General features: G+C 35.6%; 1 protein-coding gene across 1 annotated transcript; it reads left to right on the top strand.

The window, feature by feature from the left end:
- Nucleotides 1-3926: 3926 nt before the first annotated feature.
- Nucleotides 3927-24706, top strand: LOC140170434 (uncharacterized). Its single transcript, XM_072193807.1, has 4 exons — nt 3927-4168; nt 15872-15944; nt 18417-18594; nt 23926-24706. Exons 1-4 carry the CDS (start codon nt 4029-4031, stop codon nt 24702-24704), a joined length of 1170 nt encoding a protein of 389 aa, XP_072049908.1. The 5' UTR covers nt 3927-4028; the 3' UTR covers nt 24705-24706.
- Nucleotides 24707-24964: the final 258 nt, after the last annotated feature.

The following is a 24964-nucleotide window of genomic DNA, read 5'->3' as shown; positions in this document are numbered from 1 at the left end:
TAAATAATTATCATAGGCCTATAGGCCCCTAGGCCTAAATGCGAGCGCAGCGATTGACCTATATAGACCAGGTTAAAACTGAGCTAAGTACCACTTGGAGAACCAGAAATTCTCATATGGTTTATTTGGACCAGTTTTGCATGGGGAACAAGAATTTGTTGGGTAAAAAGCCCGTAACCTGAGAACTTTTCCGTGAGGCGCTTTTTTCAAAATGGCCGCCAAAATCCAATATATATGGTTAAATTAGTCGCTTTAGGGCATATTTAACCAGATTTTGGATTTTTATTGATGGCAATAATATACTACTAACTCAGGTTATTAATATGAAGGTAACAGGAGGTCACAGCTGAGGGCGCTTTTTTCAAAATGGCCGCCAAAATCAATGAAAAACATATATATGGTTAAATTATTCACTTTAGGGGTATATTTAACCAGATTTTGGATTTTTATTGATAGCAATAATGTACTACTAAGTCAGGTTATTAATATTAAGGTAACAGGAGTTCACAGCTGTGGGCGCTTTTTTTTCAAAATGGCCACCAAAATCAATGAAAAGCATATATATTGTTAAATTAGTCACTTAAGTGGTATACTTCATCAGATTTTAGATGTTGTTAAATGTATTGATAGCGGTAAAGCATTACTAGGTCAGATTATTAATACGGAGGTAAAAGGATGCCACAGACGAGGGTGGTTTTTTTTCCAAAATGGCCGACAAAATAGAAGGAAAGTATGATATCAACGAAAAAGCGTCAGGAAATGTTACTTAAGTTTTAAAAAAAAAGTAACAGCTGTCTTTGACTTTTTGAACTTATAATGAAGTACTTCAGGGTGGTAAATGTAGATTCTGATTTAAAATGGCTGCAATGATGACTACCAGAATTGCCTTTATGTATTAAAGAAGACCCCAAAAAGCAACTTGTACACTAGAATGCCGCAAAAGTGTTCCTTACAGTGTTATAAATTGTCCGTTTTTGCATGGTTTCACTGATGCATTTCTCTTTGTTTTAATCCTCAGGATCACTCAAATCGCTATTTTCTGACAAATCTTCATAGCCATTCTATACCAATAGTTCTTGGACGTCCTCAGGCATTACCGTTTCAACCCATTTAGGATCCATATTTTCGTTCCACTCATTGTCAACAATGTTTCCACCATATACAGTGTCGTCTGCTGCTCTCCACTCTCTTGCAATGAAATTTGCGTGAAGGATGTGAAGCGCCAGCGCCTGCTTACATGGTGGTAGTAAGGATATACTAAGTATCTGCAATCTTTTTATCTTTTGAAAACTTTCGATCAAAGATATCGTATCTTGCTTCGTTGACATCTTTGCCTTTCACTCCGTATAGAAGTGAAACATACTCCTTCTAGCTCTTTGCATAAACTTTCTGACGGAAAATCTAGTACTCCAATGTTGCCGAATGTGTCCACAAACTTTGGCTTTGACTCCAGAAGCTTCCAGCACTCACATTTTTCCTTGTGAAAAAAAGCTTAGTTGTAATCATTGCCAGTGAATGCGTGAAATCAAATCAGGGATGATTTCTGAGCTGCTGTTAAGTCAATATCGCTCAATTTAAAGGCCTTCGTGTCACAAAACAAGATGCTATTTTGATTCTCAATCTTAGCAGTAATCATAAAAAGGAAGCTGCAGTGAGGAATAACAACGAGGGTATAGCAATCATCCGTTCACATGCGGGAGACAGACATTGCGGTCATAGCTTTATCCCATTTCATTCATGATGGAGACAGAGTAATTCTGGACACAAACACTGGCAAATACAGGAAGGCATTGGAGTATTAGATTTTCCGTCAGAAAGTTTATGCAAAGAGCTCGAGGAGTACGTTTCACTTCTATACGGAGTGAAGGGCAATATGTCAACGAAGCAAGATACGATATCTTTGATTGAAAGTTTTCAAAAGATAAAAATATTGCAGATATATCCTTACTATATACCACCATGTAAGCAGGCGCTGGCGCTTCATATCCTTCGCGCAAATTTCATTGCAAGAGAGTGGAGAGCAGCAGATGTCACATACGATGGTGGAAACATTGTTGACAATGGGTGGAACGAAAACATGGAACCTAAGTGGGTTGAAACGGTAATGCCTGAGGACGTCCAAGAACTATTGGTTGAGAATGACTATGAAGATTTGTCAGAAAATAGCGATTTGAGTGATCCTGAGGATTACAACAAAGAGAAATGCATCAGTGAAATCATGCACAAACGGACAATTTATAACACTGTAAGCAACACTTTTGCGGCATTCTAGTGTACAAGTTGCTTTTTGGGGTCTTCTTTAATACATAAAGGCAATTCTGGTAGTCATCATTGCAGCCATTTTAAATCAGAATCTACCTTTACCACCCTGAAGTACTTCATTATAAGTTCAAAAAGTCAAAGACAACTATTAATTTTTTCAACTTAAAAGTAACATTTCCTGACGCTTTTTCGTTGATATCATACTTTCCTTCAATTTTGTCGGCCATTTTGAAAAAATCACCCTCGCCTGTGACATCCTATTACTTCCGTATTAATAATCTGACCTAGTAATGCTTTACCGCTATCAATAACAACATCTAAAATCTGATGAAGTATACCACTTATGTGACTACATCTAACAATATATATGCTTTTCATTGATTTTGGAGGCCATTTTGAAAAAAGCGCCCACAGCTGTGACCTCCTGATACCTTCATAATAATAACCTGACTTAGTAGTACATTATTGCTATCAATAAAAATCCAAAATCTGGTTAAATATGCTCCTAAAGTGACTAATTTAACCATATATATGTTTTTCATAGATTTTGGCGGCCATTTTTAAAAAAGCGCCATCAGCTGTGACCTTCTGTTACCTTCATATTAATAACCTGACTTAGTAGTACATTATTGCTATCAATAGAAATCAAAAATCTGGTTAAATATGCCCCTAAAGTGACTAATTTAACCATATATATGTTTTTCATTTATTTTGGCGGCCATTTTGAAAAAAGCGCCCTCAGCTGTGACCTCCTGTTACCTTCATATTAATAACCTGACTTAGTAGTACATTATTGCTATCAATAAAAATCCAAAATCTGGTTAAATATGCCCTAAAGTGACTAATTTAACCATATATATTGGATTTTGGCGGCCATTTTGAAAAAAGCGCCCTCACGGAAAAGTTCTCAGGTTACAGGCTTTTTACCCAACAAATTCTTGTTCCCCATGCAAAACTGGTCCAGATAAACCATATGAGAATTTCTGGTTCTCCAAGTGGTACTTAGCTCAGTTTTAACTTCGTCTAATATAAATGCGAGCGCAGCGATGTACATTGAAATCAGTCTTTTTGAATAAAATAAACACACTACCGGTATCTGTGGTCATCTTGTGACTCAGTAGGGTCTCAGGTAAAAAATTTATGACCCCCCCCCCACAATATTTGGAACCCACCCCCATGATGCTCATCCTTAGAGGAGCAGTTTAGAGATTTTCCCCGGTGGGTTCAGTTTGTATTTAAAGGTAGGACGTATGACCGTTCCAGGATTTGAAAATTACCCCTATTTCACGGGGAATCGAGGACATTTGCAGCAATTTTACCCCCTATTTTGCGCGAAATCAAGGAAAATTTGCCCCCAAATACCTCCCCTTATGAGGAGTGAGGACGCATTTTCATTTCACCCCATCACGAGGAATCAAGGACATTTTTCCGAAATAAATACCCCTATTTTTACCATTTCAAGGACACTTTTGAATTTGCCCACTATTTCACGGGGAAATGAGGACAATGACGAAAACTGTAGCGGTCCAATTCCAAGTCGGCCTATTGTCTCCTCATTCTTTGTATGCTCGATGCACTGAAATTTTGATCAGTTTAGGGAAATGTGAGTCTTGAAAATAAATTTTATGAAATATTCTAGAAACAACGGAAAAGGTCAAGTTGGGGTCACTCAGCTGAATGAACAGAATTTTGCTCACAATGTAGGAAAATTAGAGTCGAGTATTCTTCGGATTTGAGGGGTTTGGGCGTGGTAAAAATACCAAAAAATGGCTGAAAGGGTATTTTTAGCTAAAGATGTAGATAATAATCCATTTATTGGTCAAGAAGCTGCGGTATTGGTGCGAAATGAGAACAATGAACATGCCGGGAATCTGGAGAGCAGATCATCATTGAAAGAAAGCCGGAGGTAAGCTTATGTTTGCGTTTTACCGGGGACCGGTAATTTGTAATTAAATTGTAAATTGAGCACATGAACAAATGTTTACTATATAGAGTAAGCAAATATTGATACAAATATTTCAGTTTGAAATATGTTGGAGTTGTCAGGCCTACTATTTATTTTCCAAAATTAAAAATATAATAAAAATACGGTACAAAAAAAAAACAGAAAAAAAAAAAAAAGATGGGAAATTTGTCAATCACTAGTTTCAGATCACAAACTGATATTAACTACACATTGTAGAGCTCAGATCTTGTAGCCTGAATGCATATTGTGCTGAAGAGCCAGTCTCCCTATTTAGTATGTACGGATTTGCGATACAAAAAAAAATAGAATTCTCTATAAAAAATAATTTTGGTACAAACACCAACAATGCACATGTACTAGGTATGCTAGGTGAATTCAAATTTGCCATCAAACTGCATCATTTCATATATCAAATTAAAGCCCTTGAGTAAACAAAGCCAAAACTGAAAACCATTTTTCATAGCACTTTCCGTAGCAAAGTTACATCTTGTCAAAGATTGACTTTCATCAAAAAGTTTCAGCTAGCAAAATTCCCCAAAACGGCATTTCGGGGGTGTTTCTAGATCTTCTCATTATGATAGCAGCTTTTTTTAATGGAACTGCTATCCAAATCCCTCTAAAATTCCATGTGCGGGTGACTTATCACCATAAAAAATCACATATTTGGGTCAAGTGAAGTATAGAAAACATATTTATGTAGGTTTCTTTCTTCGGGCACTTGTTTTAAATTTCTATGTAAAAATACATTGACATTGTCGGCGAATTTGGCTGACTAGCAAATGTGTTAACTAAGGTTTGCCTGGGTTACCTACATGTACAATATGAGCGTGCACAGCGCCCTCATCCCAAGCTTATTTTTTCAGTACTTGCAGAGAATTACTTCTTCTTTGGATGAAATGCTATTCGGAGAGTCGGGTGATGACTGACATTGGCGCGCAATAATACAGGCATGTAAAAATGTGCGAAAATAGGACATTTTGACCTTTTTAACCTTTACCTGTTAACTATGTGCGCCATCGAAATCCCAAAAACTTTTTGCTGAAAAATGAAACTTACCATTGAGGCCTTTAATTTCAAACTTGTTCGGACTTGGGATCTTGATGGCGCAGCCCGTTATTTATGATGCTTTGAAGTTTGCACGAGGGCGCTTTTCATCAAATCAATGGATTTGCTGATTTTGTGCGCCATCAAGATCCCAACTTTTTTTTCTTGGTTTTTGTAATGTAACCATTTGGTACCGGTACTTCATAAATATGCAAAATGCAGGTTGGGATAATGATGGCGCACAATGTTATGCACCTCCAAAATTTATCATTTGCAAGTAAGGCTCAGAGAGGCTGAAATTTCAAGAATTTTTTAAAGCTGAACGAGGGCGCTGTGCACGCTCATATTGTGTGTGTTGTTGGTGTTTAAATATGTTCCAAAATTATTTTGTAGAGAAAATTCTATTTTTTTTTATCACAACCCCCCTTATTTATGTAGGCCTACATAATAAGGGAGACTGGCTCTTAAATTTAGTTAATTTGTACATTTATAACGTAGGCCTAAAAAAATGATTGGCGTAACCCTTAACCCGACCTATGTCTACTTGTAATACGGTACAGCACTACAGCAGTTCTCCGGGAACTGCTGTCTACTATCAGCGTCGCTATAATTCACCAGCGAATGTAGTCGGTTTTCTCTCATTGTTCAAAACGTATTTATTTGTACACCAAATACAGCCCCCGAAATGGTTTGCTTTTAGCAGACCTCAACTCCGAAACAGTTTGGTCATTGTAGTTAAAATTACTCGAGAACTCTAGCTTCGAATTTGCACATGATAGTTACGCATTCGAAGCTAGGGTGCTTTGCTATGGTTTTTCGGTCGGACAGCGGTGCAGTTTTTTGCACTGGAGGTTATTTATTCTGGTAATGTTGAGAGTTATTTCGTTGAGTCAACTGGTGTTTGAGCAATTGAAGCTTACAGCTGTCCACACGTTCTGCTGCCGTTAAAATTTTCATTGACTGGTTGACCCCGGAATTAAGTTGTTTGCAAATGAGAGTGGTTAAATGTGAAAGGTCAATAACTCATTTACTGATTGGTCCATTGGTAATGAATATTAATTAAGCTTTATTAAGGAGAATTCGGAGTGATCAGTCAATGTAATTTTCATGATTTTTATGATGGTGAAGTTATGAAATAGGATCTATTTTGGTAAGCTTATTTAAAGGTGAACCTCATTGAAAATAAAATGGAAAGCTTATGATGTCAGGAAGCAGAAAAGAATATTTTTTATTTGCCTAACGTACATGTACCAGGCTAGACATAATCTCCATGCAAAGATTGGATATTGGCACCCCCCTAAATTACAAAACGAAATCGTTCAAATTGGGCACTTTCGTTGATGAGCGTCAGCCCGAGGGACACACAGTTACTTCGGGTTTGATTGTAAACACAATGTCCATGCATTACTGTGGCATGCATCGGGCCAATGCACAAATTCAGTCATTGTCAACTTACTTTAACATGAAAAATATCTTCAATAAAATAAGAATAACATGAAGGAAACATCATGATCAAATCAAGAATGAAGTTCCTGAATAAAGTGTGGATTTAAAAATGGGAAAAGTGCTGGCGGGTGATTTGGGATAGGCCAAGCCATCCACGATATCACTGATATGCATAGGGAATATTACAGTAAAGCATGAAGAGCAAAGATTCACCGAAGAACCGGAATGAAACAGATTGCAAAAAATAACTGCTAGTGCTACCGGTTCAGATCGTCACACCAAGTTGAGATGAACTTATCACAATGAGAAAACGAAGGAATAGAATAAGGTACATGTACAGGATTTTTTAATTATTTCTTAGCTTTAATACAACCGGTCATGTCCATGTATGATAGGCGAACTCGTGAGATACATGTACATACGGGATGAACTCAGTGTGTGACTGACCGAGACTCAGTCGCCGAGTCCGGCGCCGAGTGTTCAGTATCCGCGACTGCCGACTGTACTGTACATACTTGCAGACAAAATGACCGATTTTATATTCACATTCTGATATTTCCAACTTATTGCTACTTCATCAGCAAAATTTATTCCTGTAAATGTTCCAAATATAAGAGAACGATTGATCAAATCTGCTGAAACACACGCAAGCAGGACGAAGCGAGTCGCTGTGTTTGTACATAAACCCTGGAACCACCTGTCGGGTCCTTTCTTTTCCTTCACTTTTCGTGACACAAGTGACAATATTTTAATTTTATTCAGATTTCAGAATTCCATCAAATAATGGTCTATCAAGCCCAAATTGTATTTATTTTATAATAAAATATCTGTTTCTTTCAGTCGCGATTGTGTGGAAAGAATGTATTACCGCAATGCGCTAAATATGAAAACCAAGTTTATATGGGCTGGATTTGATGAAATCGGTGGCTTTTTTATTAATTTTTGATTACTGCAAAAGCGATATTTTTAAAATCAGATATTTTAAAATGAATCAAGAATAGGGAATGTCACAAACAAGTATTTAATTTTGATTTTGATTTAAACTTTTGAGCCAAACACAAGGAAATAATTCCTACCTCGGAATTTTCAGATGGTACTCCATCTTTCATCAGCAGTGAGTGACTGTATCACTCGCTGATGAAAGATGGAGTATCATCTGAAAATTCCGAGGTAGGAATTTTAAATTCCTTGTGTTTGGATCAAAAGTTTAAATCAAAATCATGATTTATACCAACACAGATGAACTTTCATGAAAGTATTTAATTTGTTGTTCGATCATGTTTATTCAGTCCATGACATGAGCGGCAGCAGCAAGCATTTGCGCATGGAATTGATCCCAGCGCGAAATTCAAACTCAATTACCCAATTATACCCAGCTACATGTAGTTATGACTGATTTTGTCAAAAATTTACGTGTTGACAATAATTTTATTATTTCTAATAGAACGAACCAGCAACTTGAAGATTCCTCTAATTTCAAGCTTTATTGTGAAAATCAGACTTGCCGGGCAGCTTGCAAAGTACAGGAAGCAAGTCTTGTTTACATGTTTCGAGCAGGATCACATGACTGCGAACCCTGAGCTTACGCCACGAGCATTCCCAAGGTCATAGGCGATTGATTTGGGTGCTTTTTAAGAAAATTAAAAAAGACCAAAAATTCATTTTTTTTTTTTTTTAATTTTTCAGCTTTATTGGCCATCAAAAAAATCGGAAAAAATAGTTTTTAGTATCCTGACATCAATCACATCATAAGCTTTCCATTGATATATAACTTTATTTTCAATGAGGTTCACCTTTAATCACTCATTTTTGGGCTGAATCAACTTGTGTCCGACTGGACGCAACGGGTCGAAGAAATTTGTTGAATTTTGCATCTACATGTAGACGCAAGAATTTGCGTCCAGCAGGAGCCGTGGGCCAAGACTTGGGTCTGAAGTTTTTTTTTTTGGTTTTGTAGTGTCCCAGGACCTAGACCTAAATGCTAGGATCATTCATGGTTGACCTACAATGTAAAAAAAATAAATTGCATGATTGTTTGTGTTTTTCATAAGGCTGGCATTTTCAGGCGGGCATGCGGTACCCGCCCGAGATAACATTACCCAGGAAGAAAATACCCTACCAGATAAAAAAAAATAAAAAAAAAAAAAATTCAATGCATTTTGAAATCATTAATAGAGTACGGTATGACATGAATACAAATTATCAATTTTCATATTAAAAAATACAAAACATTTTGAATTTTTTTTTTTAGGTTAACCATGAATGATCCTAGCATTTAGGTCTAGGTCCACCGACACTACAAAACCGAAAAAAAACCAAAAACTTAATAAGTTGTAGGCCTATTCATGTCATACTCTAATGATTTCAAAATGCATTCAAATTTAACGAAACAACACCACCAGTGTTCAATTTTCATCTATTTTTTTGGGTAACAAAAACTGCTACTCACTTTCAGATTTTTTTTTTTGATTTGTGAAATCTTTATTGAGGGATTTAAACTACTTCAGTGGCAAGCACTGCTTTCCAAGCAGGCCCTCATACAATATACAACATTTTTTACAGAATATATACAAAATAACATGATATTTAGTAATTTATACAAAAACATCAATAATAAGTGTGAAAGAAAATAAATATACCTCAAATACATGAATGATATAAATCTTAAAATACATACAATATAAATAAATGATTATAATTCAGCAGTAGTAATGATGCTTGTCTTGAATTGATGCAAAGACTTTGAGTAGCAATTCCAAAAATTGTGAGTAGCAATTATTTTCACCATATTTTGTGGATTTTTTTGTATACATTTTACCATCGCCAAAACATTCCTACTTTCAGGGGAATTCCTGCCATAACTGTATCTACATGTATCATCTTTTTTCTCCCTTCTTGCAAGTTCGTAGACAAATGCAGTGGCCAGTGATCGATTTTCGTATATTTTTTTGTGTAGCAAAAACTGCTACTCACTTTCAGATTTGAGTAGCAATTCCGAAATTGTGAGTATCATTTTGCTATGCTAATCCAGGTAAATCGAACACTGAACACCACCCTATTGGGAACACCAGTTCACGACACATGGCCATATGTCTAGCATTCCACTTTTGACTTGGCTTGATCATGGGGTATAGCAGTTCTTGGAATAAGAAAAAATTAAAAATTGATATAAATCAAAAAATTTTAATTAAAATTAAATAATACATATATGGTCATTTTCACGGTAAAGGGTGTAACTTTTGATTTTTAGGGTCAAAATTTCAAACCACTTAAATATGTTTCTGTTTACTGAAATCATGCATAGAAGCAACTTAAATTCAAGTAAAATAATGTTTCAAGGCTTAAACCTTTTGATTTCTAATAAAAATTTGACATTTGCATAACATTTTGGTTAAAATCTAAGAAAAAATGTATTTTACATAACCTCAGAAAATTTTGACATGAAAGCTGGAATACATGTGAAATTCCATTCCAAAGTAAGTCAACAGATATAAGTTAATTTTTATACCATGTTTTGCTATGTTTGTAATTGCAGTTTTGAAAATTTTTAACATCAAGTGTCATTTACAATGGAAATTTCCAAACCTTAAACATATTTTTTTAAGTTTTAATTGGGTTCCTAAAATAATTTGAATGTCTAACTTCATGTACAAATACTACTTGATGAAAGGAACCTCCCAGCCAAGTTTCACAGAAATTGGAGTTATTTTTTAGAATTGGCAATTCAAGCGATTTGTGTTTCGGAGGCTTCAGTTAACAACACAGGTGATCATAAAAGTAAAATATTTAGCTAACTACTACAAGTTGACATAAAAAATAGGTAAAAATATCACAATTACCAATTTTCATGCTTTGCTTCTAAGTATTGAATTTCAGTTGTGACAAAATTAAATTATCACAGCAAGTCATTTTTTTTTGTTTGGAGGCTTCATGTTAACAATTGTTAAACATTGCAGAAGTAGTTTTTTGAAAACAACAGTGTTGGGATCATCTAAGCTGTTATTTTCTTGTGTGTATTGAATCAATGATTCTATGCGGCAGATATTGTAGATTTATCACACATTAATTTTTTCACCCATTTGTTAAGTATGGTGTTTTTTGCATGTGAAGCCTCCGAAACAGGCTTTTTAAGGTATCAGTATATTTTTCAAACATTAACCATAATGTCAATTTTTTTAAAAATTTATGACATTCTGCACATATCAAGTAATAATTACAATGCAGATATCAGTATGAAACACACCAATTTAGATATGCATAGATGATAATTAAGTTTACTGTTGTTTCGGAGGCTTCATTTGTTTCGGAGGCTTCAATTGTTAACGGAAAGTTTGTATTGGGTCCCATTTTCAAACGGTGATATATATCTCCACGATTTAAAAACATGTGACTTGAGGATCTACTTTGCTACATTTTGATAAATAGATTGGATGAGCTCTTTTATTTATATTTGCACAAGCTTGCTGAACAGTTTGTTTCGGAGGCTTCAAAAAAGTTAACGGAAAAACGGCTATTTGAAGTCAAGATTTTATAAAAATTTTAAAAGCTTGCAAATCGGCTAATTTTTGTTATCCATTTCAAGTTAAGATAACAACTGTTATAAATCAAGAAGAAGTGAAGAAATAACCAAGAATTATGCACCAAAGCTACACCCACAAAGTTTGTTAACAATTGTTAACGGAAAATGAAGCCTCGAAGCGACAAATATCGAAGTCCGGTTCTCAAAAATACAGGGCCGTTCACAATTAAATCTAATGTGGCAGTGTTTACTGAACATATGACTGTACTTTCAGGATAAGAAAAATTATCCATGAACTAACTGAAGAAAACACAGGGTTTTACAAAAATGTTACTGTTTTTATAGTTTTTTCCAAATGGCAATATTAAGTACATTTAAGCCTGCTAAAACTGAACGCAGTAACTCCCAAAGCTGATTATGCTACCCAAGGTAGCTGCTAACTAGATGACTTATGTGGCCAAAAATTATGGAATTCTGTGGCTTTATTAGAACACTACGGATTAAAATGTTAAAAATCCAAAGTTACACCCTTTACCGTGAAAATGACCATATGCAATCCTTTAGAAATAAAGGAGCCTCAGTAGCCGCCATTCCCGCCGAGCACCAGGCCTGGACAAAATTGGCAATTTGGCAATCTCCTTTATGGGACACTTATCATTTGGAGGGAAATTTTGCTTTTCTGGAAAAAGAAATACATAAGAAATGGGGGGAAATCCTTTTTGTGATGCTCAGACCAAGACAAATAATTTGACATGTTTTTAATGAATTTAGAGCATGTTTAATTTTTACCCCCTGTACATTATGATCAGGTAAGGGATTGGGGTCTTTTTTTGGGTCACTGGGTTCCAATATAGCTTGGCACTTTTGGCAGACAAAATTTTTGTATTCAGCATACCCGAATTAACCAAAATAATTTGGTTGCCAACTCTTACACGAACTTGCCGTTTGATGCTTAAAAATAACTAATAAGCACATGTATTTGGCCAATTCCACCGTTACGGATGTTACTTACAGATGCATGCAACTTCCAACTTTTAGTGAATAGCACACATGTTTGCTATTAGGATAACACTTTATTTCTTAGTATGCTACTAGTACACACTCTAATGTTCAATATAATGAAGCAATTTTGTTTTGGCTTTCTTAGTTAATTAGCTACAGAAATAAGAAACGAGCGTTACGGACGTTACGCGAAAGTGCCTGCCTTTTTGACAGATGGTACATATCTTTAAATCTCCATTCAGTTCTGTGTTTTATTTTTTTCTGTTACCAATATTGAGCAAGCCCTGACTCCATTCTATGTAAACATGAAAAGCAAGTTTGAAATTAATACTCCTGTATCGTGCTACACTGTTTATTTAGTGTTACGGATGTTACCTTTTATCTCAAATGTAACGTCCGTAACGTTTTACAAACTGAAAAAAAACTGTCAAGGTGCCTCCTCATATTTGTTTCTTTACTATCTTGAAGTAGGTCTGACATCAATCTATGGAGGCATGATTAGCAAGTTTGAAATAAATGCTCCTGTTGTGAGTAATAATGTTCCAAAATTTTGTTACGGACGTTACAAAAGGCGCTTTTGGCATGGAATTGGCCATTTCCAAAATAGAACCAGTCTTCATTGTAGGCTAGTGTTCGATGAGAAAAGATAATGCATCCACTCTTTATACCAAATCTCAAATATTACGTAAAACTGAATCTCAAATAATAATGTTAAAGGAAGGTGACCACTGACCTGATATATTTGGAAAATCAAATTCTTTAAAACTTACGTATAACATAAAATGTCATCCCTTTCAAGCACTCATGTAAAAGGAACATGTACATGAAAATTGTGTTTTTGTATGTGACTAATTCCTAATGGAATTTATGCCGACATTTATATAGCGTGATATTGGTAGTCTACAGTGTTTTTATTCATGATAATCATCGTGATCATATATGGTCATTTTCACAGTAAAGGGTGTAACTTTTGATTTTTTGGGTCAAAATTTCAAACCACTTAAATATGTTTCTGTTTACTGAAATCATGCATAGAAGCAACTTAAATTCCAGTAAAATAATGTTTCAAGGCTTAAACCTTTTGATTTCTAATAAAAAAAATTGACATTTCCATAACATTTTGGTTAAAATCTAAGAAAAAATGTATTTTACATAACCTCAGAAAATTATGACATGAAAGCTGGAATACATGTGAAATCCCATTCCAAAGTAAGTCAACAGATATAAGTTAAATTTTATACCATGTTTTGCTATGTTTGTAATTGCAGTTTTGAAAATTTTTAACATCAAGTGTCATTTACAATGGAAATTTCCAAACCTTAAACATATTTTTTAAGTTTAATTGGGTTCCTAAAATAATTTGAATGTCTAACTTCATGTACAAATACTACTTGATGAAAGGAACCTCCCAGCCAAGTTTCACAGAAATTGGAGTTATTTTTAGAATTGGCAATTCAAGCGATTTGTGTTTGGAGGCTTCAGTTAACAACACAGGTGATCATTAAGTACAATATTTGGCTAACTACTACAAGTTGACATAAAAAAATAGGTAAAAATATCACAATTACCCATTTTCATGCTTTGCTTCTAAGTATTGAATTTCAGTTGTGACAAAAATAAATTATCACAGCAAGTCATTTTTTTGTTTTGGAGGCTTCATGTTAACAATTGTTAAACATTGCAGAAGTAGTTTTTTTGAAAACAACAGTGTTGGGATCATCTAAGCTGTTATTTTCTTGTGTGTATTGAATCAATGATTCTATGCGGCAGATATTGTAGATTTATCACATGTTAATTTTTTCACCCATTTGTTAAGTATGGTGTTTTTTGCATGTGAAGCCTCCGAAACAGGCTTTTTGGGTATCAGTATATTTTTCAAACATTAACCATAATGTCAATTTTTTTTTTTAATTTATGACATTCTGCACATATCAAGTAATAATTACAGTGCAGATATCAGTATGAAACACACCAATTTAGATATGCATAGATGATGATTAATCTTATTGTTGTTTCGGAGGCTTCAATTGTTTCGGAGGCTTCAATTGTTAACGGAAAGTTTGTATTGGGTCCCATTTTCAAACGGTGATATATATCTCCACGATTTAAAAACATGTGACTTGAGGATCTACTTTGCTACATTTTGATAAATAGATTGGATGAGCTCTTTTATTTATATTTGCACAAGCTTGCTGAACAGTTTGTTTGAAGCTTCAAAAAGTTAACGGAAAAACGGCTCTTTGAAGTCAAGATTTTATAAAAATTTTAAAAGCTTGCAAATCGACTATTTTTTGTTACCCATTCCAAGTTAAGATAACAACTGTTATGAATCAAGAAGAAGTGAAGAAATAACAAAAGAATTATGAACCAAAGCTACACCCACAAAGTTTGTTAACAATTGTTAACGGAAAATGAAGCCTCGAAGCGACAAATATCGAAGTCCGGTTCTCAAAAATACAGGGCTGTTCACAATTAAATCTAATGTGGCAGTGTTTACTGAACATATGACTGTACTTTCAGGATAAGAAAAATTATCCATGAACTAACTTAGGCACCGGAGTTTTGCGCGATTTAAAACAGCAAAATCGCTGGCCACTTTTCAAAATCTTGTGAAAATGCGCCAAAAAATAGGTCAAAATGCGCTAAAATGCGTGATCCCCTGTTATCAAAAAAAAAAAAAAAAAAACATCGGTAAAACGATGGCATGTCAATCAATTACGACCGACTTCCGGTTCATTTCGGGTTCATTTCAGTTTCTGGAAAAATAAAAAATAAAGATGGCGACCATCACAAATCGTCGATCGAAATGTCGAAAGCAAGGGTAAATTTCCCACATTATGCTTGGTTTAATGATCGTTATTTGTATTTTGATGTACATAAGTGAAGTTAGAACCAATATTGCGTGAATTTTCTTGTAAATGCTGCCGATTTGGGGCATAAAATCGTAAGTTTTAACCCGGGGTTTTAACTTTAAGCTTATCGATGGGTCAAAATCGTGAACATGCTCGATGGAACCCAAAATGCGCTTTGGACACCCAAATGCGCGAAAATGTGCGCTTTTGAGCGAACCGCGCAAAACTCCGGTGCCTAAACTAACTGAAGAAAACACAGGGTTTTACAAAAATGTTACTGTTTTTTATAGTTTTTCAAAATGGCAATATTAAGTACATTTAAGCCTGCTAAACTGAACGCAGTAACTCCCAAAGCTGATTATGCTACCCAAGGTAGCTGCTAACTAGATGACTTATGTGGCCAAAAATCATGGAATTCTGTGGCTTTATTAGAACACTACGGATTAAATGTTAAAAATTCAAAGTTACACCCTTTACCGTGAAAATGACCATATATTAATACATTGATTTCAAGTGAAAGGCCCTATTTTTCTCATAAACATATTGAAATTAGAAGTTCCAACTCAGTGTATTTCCGAAGATATTATCAAAAAACTGCCTAATTAGTCGTAAATATGGTATACCATATTTGAGACTAATTCGACAGTTTTTTGATGATTTCTACAGAAATATACAGCATTTTGATGAGGTAAAGTGGGGGATGAGATTGTCAATCAGGTTACCCACCTTTAGTATGAAGTAATTTGTTTCTGTAACTTCTTTTTCTACTTGATATTATAGTCATGCTGCAGTTCATGGAGATGGTAACATGGAGGCAGGCACCATGGATATCAAGAAGGAATTAACTGCGGAGGTTAGTAATTTTTTTTTTGATTAGGCTTTACAACACAAACAAATAGTTTGTTTCCTGTCTGGCACATTTTTTCTAACTGTAACACTGCACAATTTTGCAACAAAAAGCGTGTTGTGTACAGGGTTCGGATTCGGTTTTTTTGCGTAGCAGTTTTTGGCTAATTCGTCATAATCAGAATACTTTCATATACTAAAGCTCTATAAAAAGTGCTATACAAAATTACAAATGCAAAATTGGGTAGCAGTTACTTCAAAATAAGGAGCAAACTGCTATGCGATACAGCCGAATTCGAACCCTGGTTGTGTAATGCGTGACTGGCGCACGCTTATGTGAATTTACCTGCGCGTGAGTTGGGACTTTATTGTAGTAACAAAAGCCGAATAATTTCAGCCTTACAAATGTATAAGCCGAACAAACTTTAGGACCTGAGGGGTCGGTGGTTCAAAATAGGGGTGAAGAAAACAACTACATTGTAAGCTTCTCTTCATCTCCATTCTTCCTTCCTTCCTTCTTAAACAGAAAGTGTTTTATGGTGAAATTTATAGAAAATTTACAGTTAAATTTTTGTCTTGATCCTGGGTAGTGGCAAAGCAAATATTTTCTGAAAAGTTCCCAGATGACTATGCATACAAGGGCTACCCTACAAAAATGTAGTTAAAGAAAGATTAAGGGATCTAGAATGAGCGTTTATGGCGTTTCGACAGTATTTTTTGTGGGACATGAGAGCACCTCAGATATATCGAATTGCATTCTGAATCGAAGCATGTCTTTCTGATATCAAATGATTTAAATTTTTTTTATGACAAATTATTAAAATTATATATTTTTCACATTTTTGATATAAGAGTCCTCGAAATAAATTTTATAAATCAAATGATATATTCTTAAAGTGTATGTAGCTGGGAGGAAAAGCCGACGATCAATTAAAAATTTTGACCTTTTATATTGAAGATATGGATTTTTTTCCCAAAAAGACCTATTTTTTTTTTTTTTTTTTTGTAAAAAATCCATATCTTCAATACGAAAAGGTCAAAATTTTCAATTGATCGTCGGCTTTTCATCCCACCTACATACACTTTAAGTACATGTATAAATCATCAGATTGATAAAGTTTACTTCAATTTTTAATATCAATTTTTAATGATTTGCCATAAAATGTGTATTACATTGCTAATTTCAAAAAAATCAAAATTATTTGATATCAGAAGGACATTCTTCGTATTCAGAATGCAATTCGATATGTCTGATGTGCTCTAATGTCCCAAAATAAATACTGTCCAAACGTTCATACCCCAGCCCTTAAATGAATGAATAATTAAATAACTAAATCCTTGAAATAGCAAAGACCTACACACACAGGCTGTACTATTGGATGTCTTTGGAGACAAGCAAGGTCTTTGGATATAACAAAACATTGCAAATGCAATAATCAACATTTCTCATACTGTTGAATTCAGAATTCTGTCAACTGTATTACAAAGTAAACACATACATTTAGGGATTCAATCATGTTAATCTCTGATTAACAACTTGCGTCTGGCACGTCTGCATGGTTTATTTCACTCAGGAAGCTAAAGCTGCCCTCGCTATGTAAACCACGCAGACGATGCGGACGAATCGTTTTTTAATTGGTGATGAACATCAGTGAAACACGATTGAATCTCTTTCAACGAAAACAAGCTAAAGATTGTGTAATTCACATGATTCTTTCATTCGGCATGCCCGTTTTTCATTGCCACTCAACCTTAAATGAAGATCTGTGATTTCTCTGTTGATATTCAGCAATAAAACTAAAGAATAAAGCCGTAATGTTCTACCTCCAACATATTGAGTGTTGCGTAAGTTCCAGGCATGACGAATTTTACGTGTACGCTAAGGACCGTCGATGAATCGATAATAATCAAAAAATCGGCTATCCAATAATATCAATATCGCCGATATCACTTTCGGAAGAAAATCGATATATCGGAGTTGCCGATAATGAAAAAAAAATCAAAAATTGGGCGTAAGCAGTGTGTTAACCGCCGCAATTATGTCAGTACAGACATATTTTGAAATGTAAAAACTTCTAGAATCAATGAGACCGAGTGATGTTGATGATTTTAAGCCCATACTTAAACATCTTTTCACAAATGATTTGACACCCGACTTTTCCGCTGGCAGCGTAATTCGCAAGTATTCAAACATTTGAAGCTTAGTGACTTGAATTTTCAGGTCACTAAAATTGGGAGGAAAATCGATTTATCGATTATTATCGATAATGAGTGACCAATATATCGATTTTAAAAAATCCTAACATCGACGGTCCTTAGTGTACGCGTAACCTTGCATTCACGTAATGCTACTGGACTGTAGATTCATCATCGATTAACAGCACTTGGCTCATGTACAAAGGTATACAGTGAGTTGTTGAAAAGAAAATGAATTGAAACATGTTAAACTCAAAATTATTTTGATTTTTTCCCCTCTTAGAGAACTGCTTTAATGAATGAACCAGCAAGTAGCACAACACCACTGGAGAGGACTCCTGTTGAAGGCCAGTATGGGTGTTCATTTTGTCATCAAGTCTTTTCAGAGATGAACGATCTATTGGATCACCAGAAACACAACCACATCAAGAGAGAAACTCAAGGAGGAAATCTTGTTACGGGTAAATAAACACTGCACAATGAGAAAGTCCATAATTCTCCCAGTTTAAAACCTGATTGCAAACATTTACATATGCTATTATGCTTGAAGGTGGAATTCTACGGTATATCCATCTACAAGTGAGGGTTTTATTGATGAAAGAGACAAAAAGGCAGATACCCTCCACAAAAACATTTGAATTTTGAGCGACTATATTACTGATACATTGTACAGGCAGCTGAACAAATGTATATTGTAAGACCAATCTATTTTAATGTTTTTGTGGAGGGTGTCTGCCTTCATCTTTTTCGTAAAAAAACTCATTTAGAGGCATATGCTTGTTACAGATGAAATTCTACGGTATATAAATTTGCCAAGAACTTTGTTAGCTAAAGTCCATTTGCCCTAACTGTGAAGGTTTTTGGGAGTTGACAATTCCCAATATTGATAAAAACTAACCACTGCACACTGGAGAGGTTTTCTGTCAACACCTGATAAAATGGCATAGTATTTTAGACTAAAATAGTTAAAATTGTATACAGCCTCTTATCATTGTTATATGACATCTTGAGTACCACTTTGGAACTTGTGGTTAGTGATATCAATGAGAGCTAATGAGGTAACCCATTAAACTAGTAAACACATCCAGTCAAAACCTTCACTCTTAGAGCGAATGGACTTTACAAAATTGTGTAAAAACAATTTCAAATTGTAGCCATTTTGTGAAAATTGTTGCGACTTCAAAAGTTTCAATCAGCTCCTCTGTCGAAAGAATTTGATCAACCATGCACAATGTACTGAATTGTCTAAGTTGAAAAGACTGTGGACAGTGGAGGTTCTTACTGATCGATGACACTCGTTGACAGCCACTTACTTCAGCCAAGTAAAACTGCTCATGCTAAGTAATTTGCAACTTTTCAAATTGCCCCAATTTTCACAAAATTGTGTATCTGGATGTTTTGAAATTTGTTTTACACAAGCAATGTATCAACATTTGAGCAACATTTGAAATGCATGTTTCGATATCAGTTCGGGGGCACTCTCATATCACGGACATCATCTCTGATTTCAAAAACGGGTCAGTGATTGCACATACAGGGAGTCTGTGATATAACATATATATATGCCGAGCTTTGTTGACAGCTGGGCACTCGATGCAACACATCGGAACGAAGCTGAGTGTATTAGAATAAGCTTTCCTATGTTTAGCAAATATCTACCTGTGCAAATATTATATCTATCTGTGCAAATTCTGACAAATGGTCTCAGAACACACTTAAATTGCAATGGCCAAAATCAAATGTTTTGAAGTAAAAAAATCCCAAGAGTACCTGAGCCTGCACTCTAATTCATGAATTGGAGAGTAAAATTAGCAGGCACTCAACTTGGGCTAGCTACAAGCCTGATAAGGCCTACTCACAAAATTATTCCCACTGTGCGGCACGTTCACCAAAATTGCTAATATTGTTTTGCGACTGGATTTTGAAACTAGGGAGTATGTGATTTATGAGACGTCTCTGAAATATGATACTGTTATGTGACATGATGCTTCAAGAGAAATTTGATATCAGAGACAATCGTGAATTATGAGTGCCCCGAACTGATATATTATAATGTAAGCACCGGGAGAATTTGCGATGCACAAAAAATGCCGAAATTCACGAATTTTGGGTATAATCAGCGCATTTTAGGTTCGCCGCTGAATTTTAAAATTTTTCTAAGATATCCATTTTAAAGAATTCATTTTCCAAAAAAGGTAAGTTTTTACTAAAATTGAAAGAATCCTTGGGAAAGCACAGTGCATTTTTGAGTCGTAAACATGAACCCGGAAGTGAGCACACAATTTGCTCTCAAAAATCGCGCATTTGGTGCAATGTACTAAATATCACAATTATGTTTTAGAAAAAAATTGACCCAAAAAAGTGTGGGCTTTCTTTTTTGTACTTAAAGTTGTCAAAGTAACATTTGCAGTTATCTGGACAAATTATCATGAAAAGAAAAACATGGGCTATTCTGTTTGAAACCCATACACCAGAGCGAAATTCAAATTTCACGATATCTTTGCTAAACAAATTAATCTGCAAGAAATATTTTGTGCATAAACATTATGTAGCCAGAGGTTTCCAGTGATATAAAAATCTCAACTTTTTTTGAGAAAAGTGGGAGGATGAGGCTGTGGATCACGAAATGCCCTTTATATACATGTGTAATTCCGATGCTTTGGCCTATTCCAGTGGAAATTCATACAGCGGCAGCCCTATGGAAGACAGAACCTTAATCTCCTACAGATGGGGATGTACAATTCAAATGGAGTCCCTAATTCAGGTAACCCCATTTGCAATTCACACACTCCCTGTGTGGGAGATTAAGGTCATGTCTTCCATAACAGTTGAGATTTTTATATCACTGGAAACCTCTGGCTACATTATGTTTATATGCACAAAATATTTCTTGCAGATTAATTCGTTTAGCAAAGATATCGTGAAATTTGAATTTCGTTCTGGTGCACCAGAACGAAATTACAACGCTTTGTCTATGGAGCAGTGTAATACATAATCATGCATAACTCGCGAACGCAAAATCGGAATCAACTGAAATTTTGGAAATAGGTTTTTTCATGGATATCTAATGAAAAATGACATAAATAGAGGATGCTAGGATCACAAAATACTCCTTTAATATATTCTTGTTCATTGATTGGTTAAAAGTGACCAAAAACATGACCAAAAATAGTTCTACCATCAGTACTCCAATCCGTAAATAGTACCTCTAAGCCGTAATTAGTATTTTCAATGTCCCGGATGAGCCGTAAATAGTACCTCCAAGCTGTAAATACATGTAGTACTTTTGACCATGCGCATTCGATGCGACGGAACAGTTCACGCACGCGAAACTGCCATAGCGTGATTGCACGCTGCTGTTATTGGTTAGCCCAATTTTAGCCTATTCGATTTTTTTTGAAGGGCAAAATATAGGTTGTGCTTAAATTGGTTGTGCTGTTCACTTAGGATAGAAGCTGGAGAGTCAAAACGTCATATAATTTTCTATTAACCAATCAATGAACAAAGAACATATTAATGAAGTATATAAAACAAATATGTACTGCCTTTATTCGAAGTTCTGGTTAAAACTATGGTCCCTCGTTGAGATCAATTAATACTATTTTCCTTCGGGGCTGCGCCCCTCAGTAGTACTATTGATCTCACCTTGGGCCCATAGTTTTAACCAGAGCCTCTCATGGCAGTATATATTTGTATACCATCTTTTGGTTGTTGTTAAGGGGATACTATACACCCTTGCCCAAATTTGTGCCTATTTTTGCATTTTTCTTAAAAATTATAGTGCATTGGGGACAAGTAAGATATGTATATTATAGGGGCAAGTAGTACAACTACTAGGGTGCATCTCTTGCCCCTCATGTTACCCAAATTTCTTGTCCCTAGTCTCAAAATGTGCCATTGGTCAAAATATTACCCCATACCAAATTTAAAATTATTCAAGTCGTTTAGGGGGCCTCCGTGACGTTGAAATTGTTGGTCAATGGCCATACCATAAGCATAAGGCAGCTATTTTGTTTTGCATGGTTAACATTAGAAATGACTGCTGCCTTATGTATTTTGTTCATGTAGTTAGTGACTATTAATGATTCAAGATGTTAAAATAGTCTAACTCAACAAATCTACAGAGGTCAAGTTTATGTAAACATAAATGGCTGCCCTTTGCAGTCTTTACTGCGTAATTGTGAATTTGCTGAGATATACATATCTTTTCCTGTTTTCGTGCCAACTTTCCTGTTAGGCTGATACTACTACAGAAGAGTGATCGCACACTTGCACATTTATAAACTTTGCTCAATTTGCTGAGACAGCATCATGTTATATGTTAAAAAGAATAGCAGGCTGAGGTTCTTCAAATCTTCAGATCGGAGTTCTCAGCAGAGATGGTTTCGCGAAGTTGTGAATTGCATTATTGTAGGTAGTGGTGAGCAAACTCAGAAGTTAAGTTAAAGATTCCAGAGCATTGTAGATGCTAGGCCAGGTGAATGGCAAAACTTTTGTTCCCCATAAAGAGCTGCTTTGAGGTTCCAATCCAAGAACTACACATGTACCTCATGGAAATATTCATAGGCCTACAAAGGTTACTTGATGTATGATGTGAATCATATAATTTCAAAAAGTGCCAGTTAAATCATAGCTACATAAAAGAAAGTTGCAATGTAAAACCAAATCAAACAAAATGGTATGTTATACACTTTGCAGTTGCACTCTGCAGTGACAATTGACAAAGTAGCAACACAGGAGAAGCACTGGCTTAAACGGCTACAACAAAGACGATGTATAAAGCCGAATGAGGTAAATGATCATGCCAGTACCAGTCGGAGATATCCAATCTCAAGATTTGAAGAACCTCAGTCCTGTGTGTGTTGTCTCATCAAATTCAGCAAGGTCTAGATGCAAGTGTGTGATCACTATAGTAGTAACTATCAGTTTAACGGTTCAAAGTTGGCATGGAAACAGGAAAGTTATGAATATTTAAGTAATTTTGCAATTACACAGTAAAGGTAGCAAAGGGCAGCCATTTATGTTTACATAAACTTGGTCCTTGTAGATAGCTCCCTTACGTTTAATTTTGGGACATGGGCTTTTTTAACATCTTGATTCATAATAGTCTCAACTACATGAACAAAATACATAAGGCAGCAGTAATTTCTAATGTTAACCATGTATAACAAAATAGCTGCCTTATGCATATGGTATGGCAATTGACCAACAATTTCAACGACACGGAGGCCCCCTAAACGACTTCGAATAATTTTAAATTTGGTATGGGGTAATATTTTGACCAATGGAACGTTTTGAGACTAGGGACAAGAAATTTGTGTAACATGAGGGGCAAGAGATGCACCCTAACAACTACTGCACTGTAAATTTTATTTCAGCACAGACAACAGTTGTGGAGTTACAGTCAAAAATGAGAGGAAACTAATATTTGATCCATAAACCAATAACTATTGCTTTGAGTTGCTGAATTTTCAGTACAGTAGTTGTAGTCATTGCCCCTATAATATACATGTCTTACTTCCCACCAATGTGCTATAATTTTTGAGAAAAATGCAAAAATAGGCATAAAATTGGGCAGGGGTGTAGTGTACCCCCTTAACCTATATGATTCACTAAAACAGAAATCCGGTGCAGAATTACACATAAATCACTTCACTAATCCAGCCAATACATCATGTATGGAAAGTGAGATTGGACTGTACTTTTTATTTCAAGTAGAGGTTACAACACAAATTATAATGCAAATCATACTCTGAAATATTTTAAATGTGGATTCTGATTCCTTCTTTCAGATACCGCTTTGAGCTCTAGAGGTGAAACACCACCTGACAGACCAAATCAAGACAACATTCTAGATTATACCACTCAGGGAATGACCACCTGTAACCACGAAAATGAACACTCTTCGTTGGATACTGCCATATCATCAAATCTTACTGGGGCATCTCAACGGACAGCGGAACATGCAGACAACGTTGCATCAGATACGGATGATATTGCCAAGGCAACTGGCATCAACCACACATCACATGCTGACAAAGATAATGTTGCAAAGATACATGTATCAAAAGAAAGCCATGCAGATAATGATGTTGTCCCGGCAACAGATAGAGATGATGTTATCCAGTTATCTGGCGTAAAACATGCATCTTGTACCGATAAAGTTGATAATGACAGAGCACCTGACTCATCAAAAGCAAGGCATGCATCACTAAAGGATGATACTCTCAAGGAATTATCTGATGGAAGACATGCATCTTATGCAGATGAAGAGGATTATGGAGTAGCATCGGGAACAAACCATGCATGTCGTGCAGATGATGACAATGAAGCCACAGGAACTGGGGCAAACCATGCACTATGTGTGGGCAAAGATGATGATGTTGGTGAGGCATCAGAAGGGAACCATACACCAGACAAGCAACAGATCATGAAGCAAGAATTTGTATCACCAATCAAATTTATGCTCCATCGTAATGCCCCGGTGTGTTCCACCTTGAACGAGTCTGCTCAGGCACAGAACAATGAACTGTCTGAATTGGGTGCAATTCAGTCACTGGCGTCAACTTGAACTTTAGGAGCATGTTTTCTGGTGAAGATGGACAAGAAGACACTGGCAACTTCAGGAGACCTTATCCTGTTGCCATAATGTCAAATGCAGCCCTGGCTGGTGCTGATATGAACTCTAAGACATGTGACACGAAACAAGAAGTTTTGTCACACCAGGGGATGAATTACACTCAGTGGGTACCGATGTTCCAGGAGGAATTCAAGATAGTGCAATGCAAGATTTTGTTGAGTACGACTTCATGGAACCCTTTCCTGTGTCTT

This window comes from Amphiura filiformis, chromosome 14 (assembly GCF_039555335.1).
Source record: "Amphiura filiformis chromosome 14, Afil_fr2py, whole genome shotgun sequence".
In the NCBI taxonomy this organism is placed as follows: domain Eukaryota; kingdom Metazoa; phylum Echinodermata; class Ophiuroidea; order Amphilepidida; family Amphiuridae; genus Amphiura; species Amphiura filiformis.
This window is presented reverse-complemented; position numbering and strand designations above follow the sequence as displayed.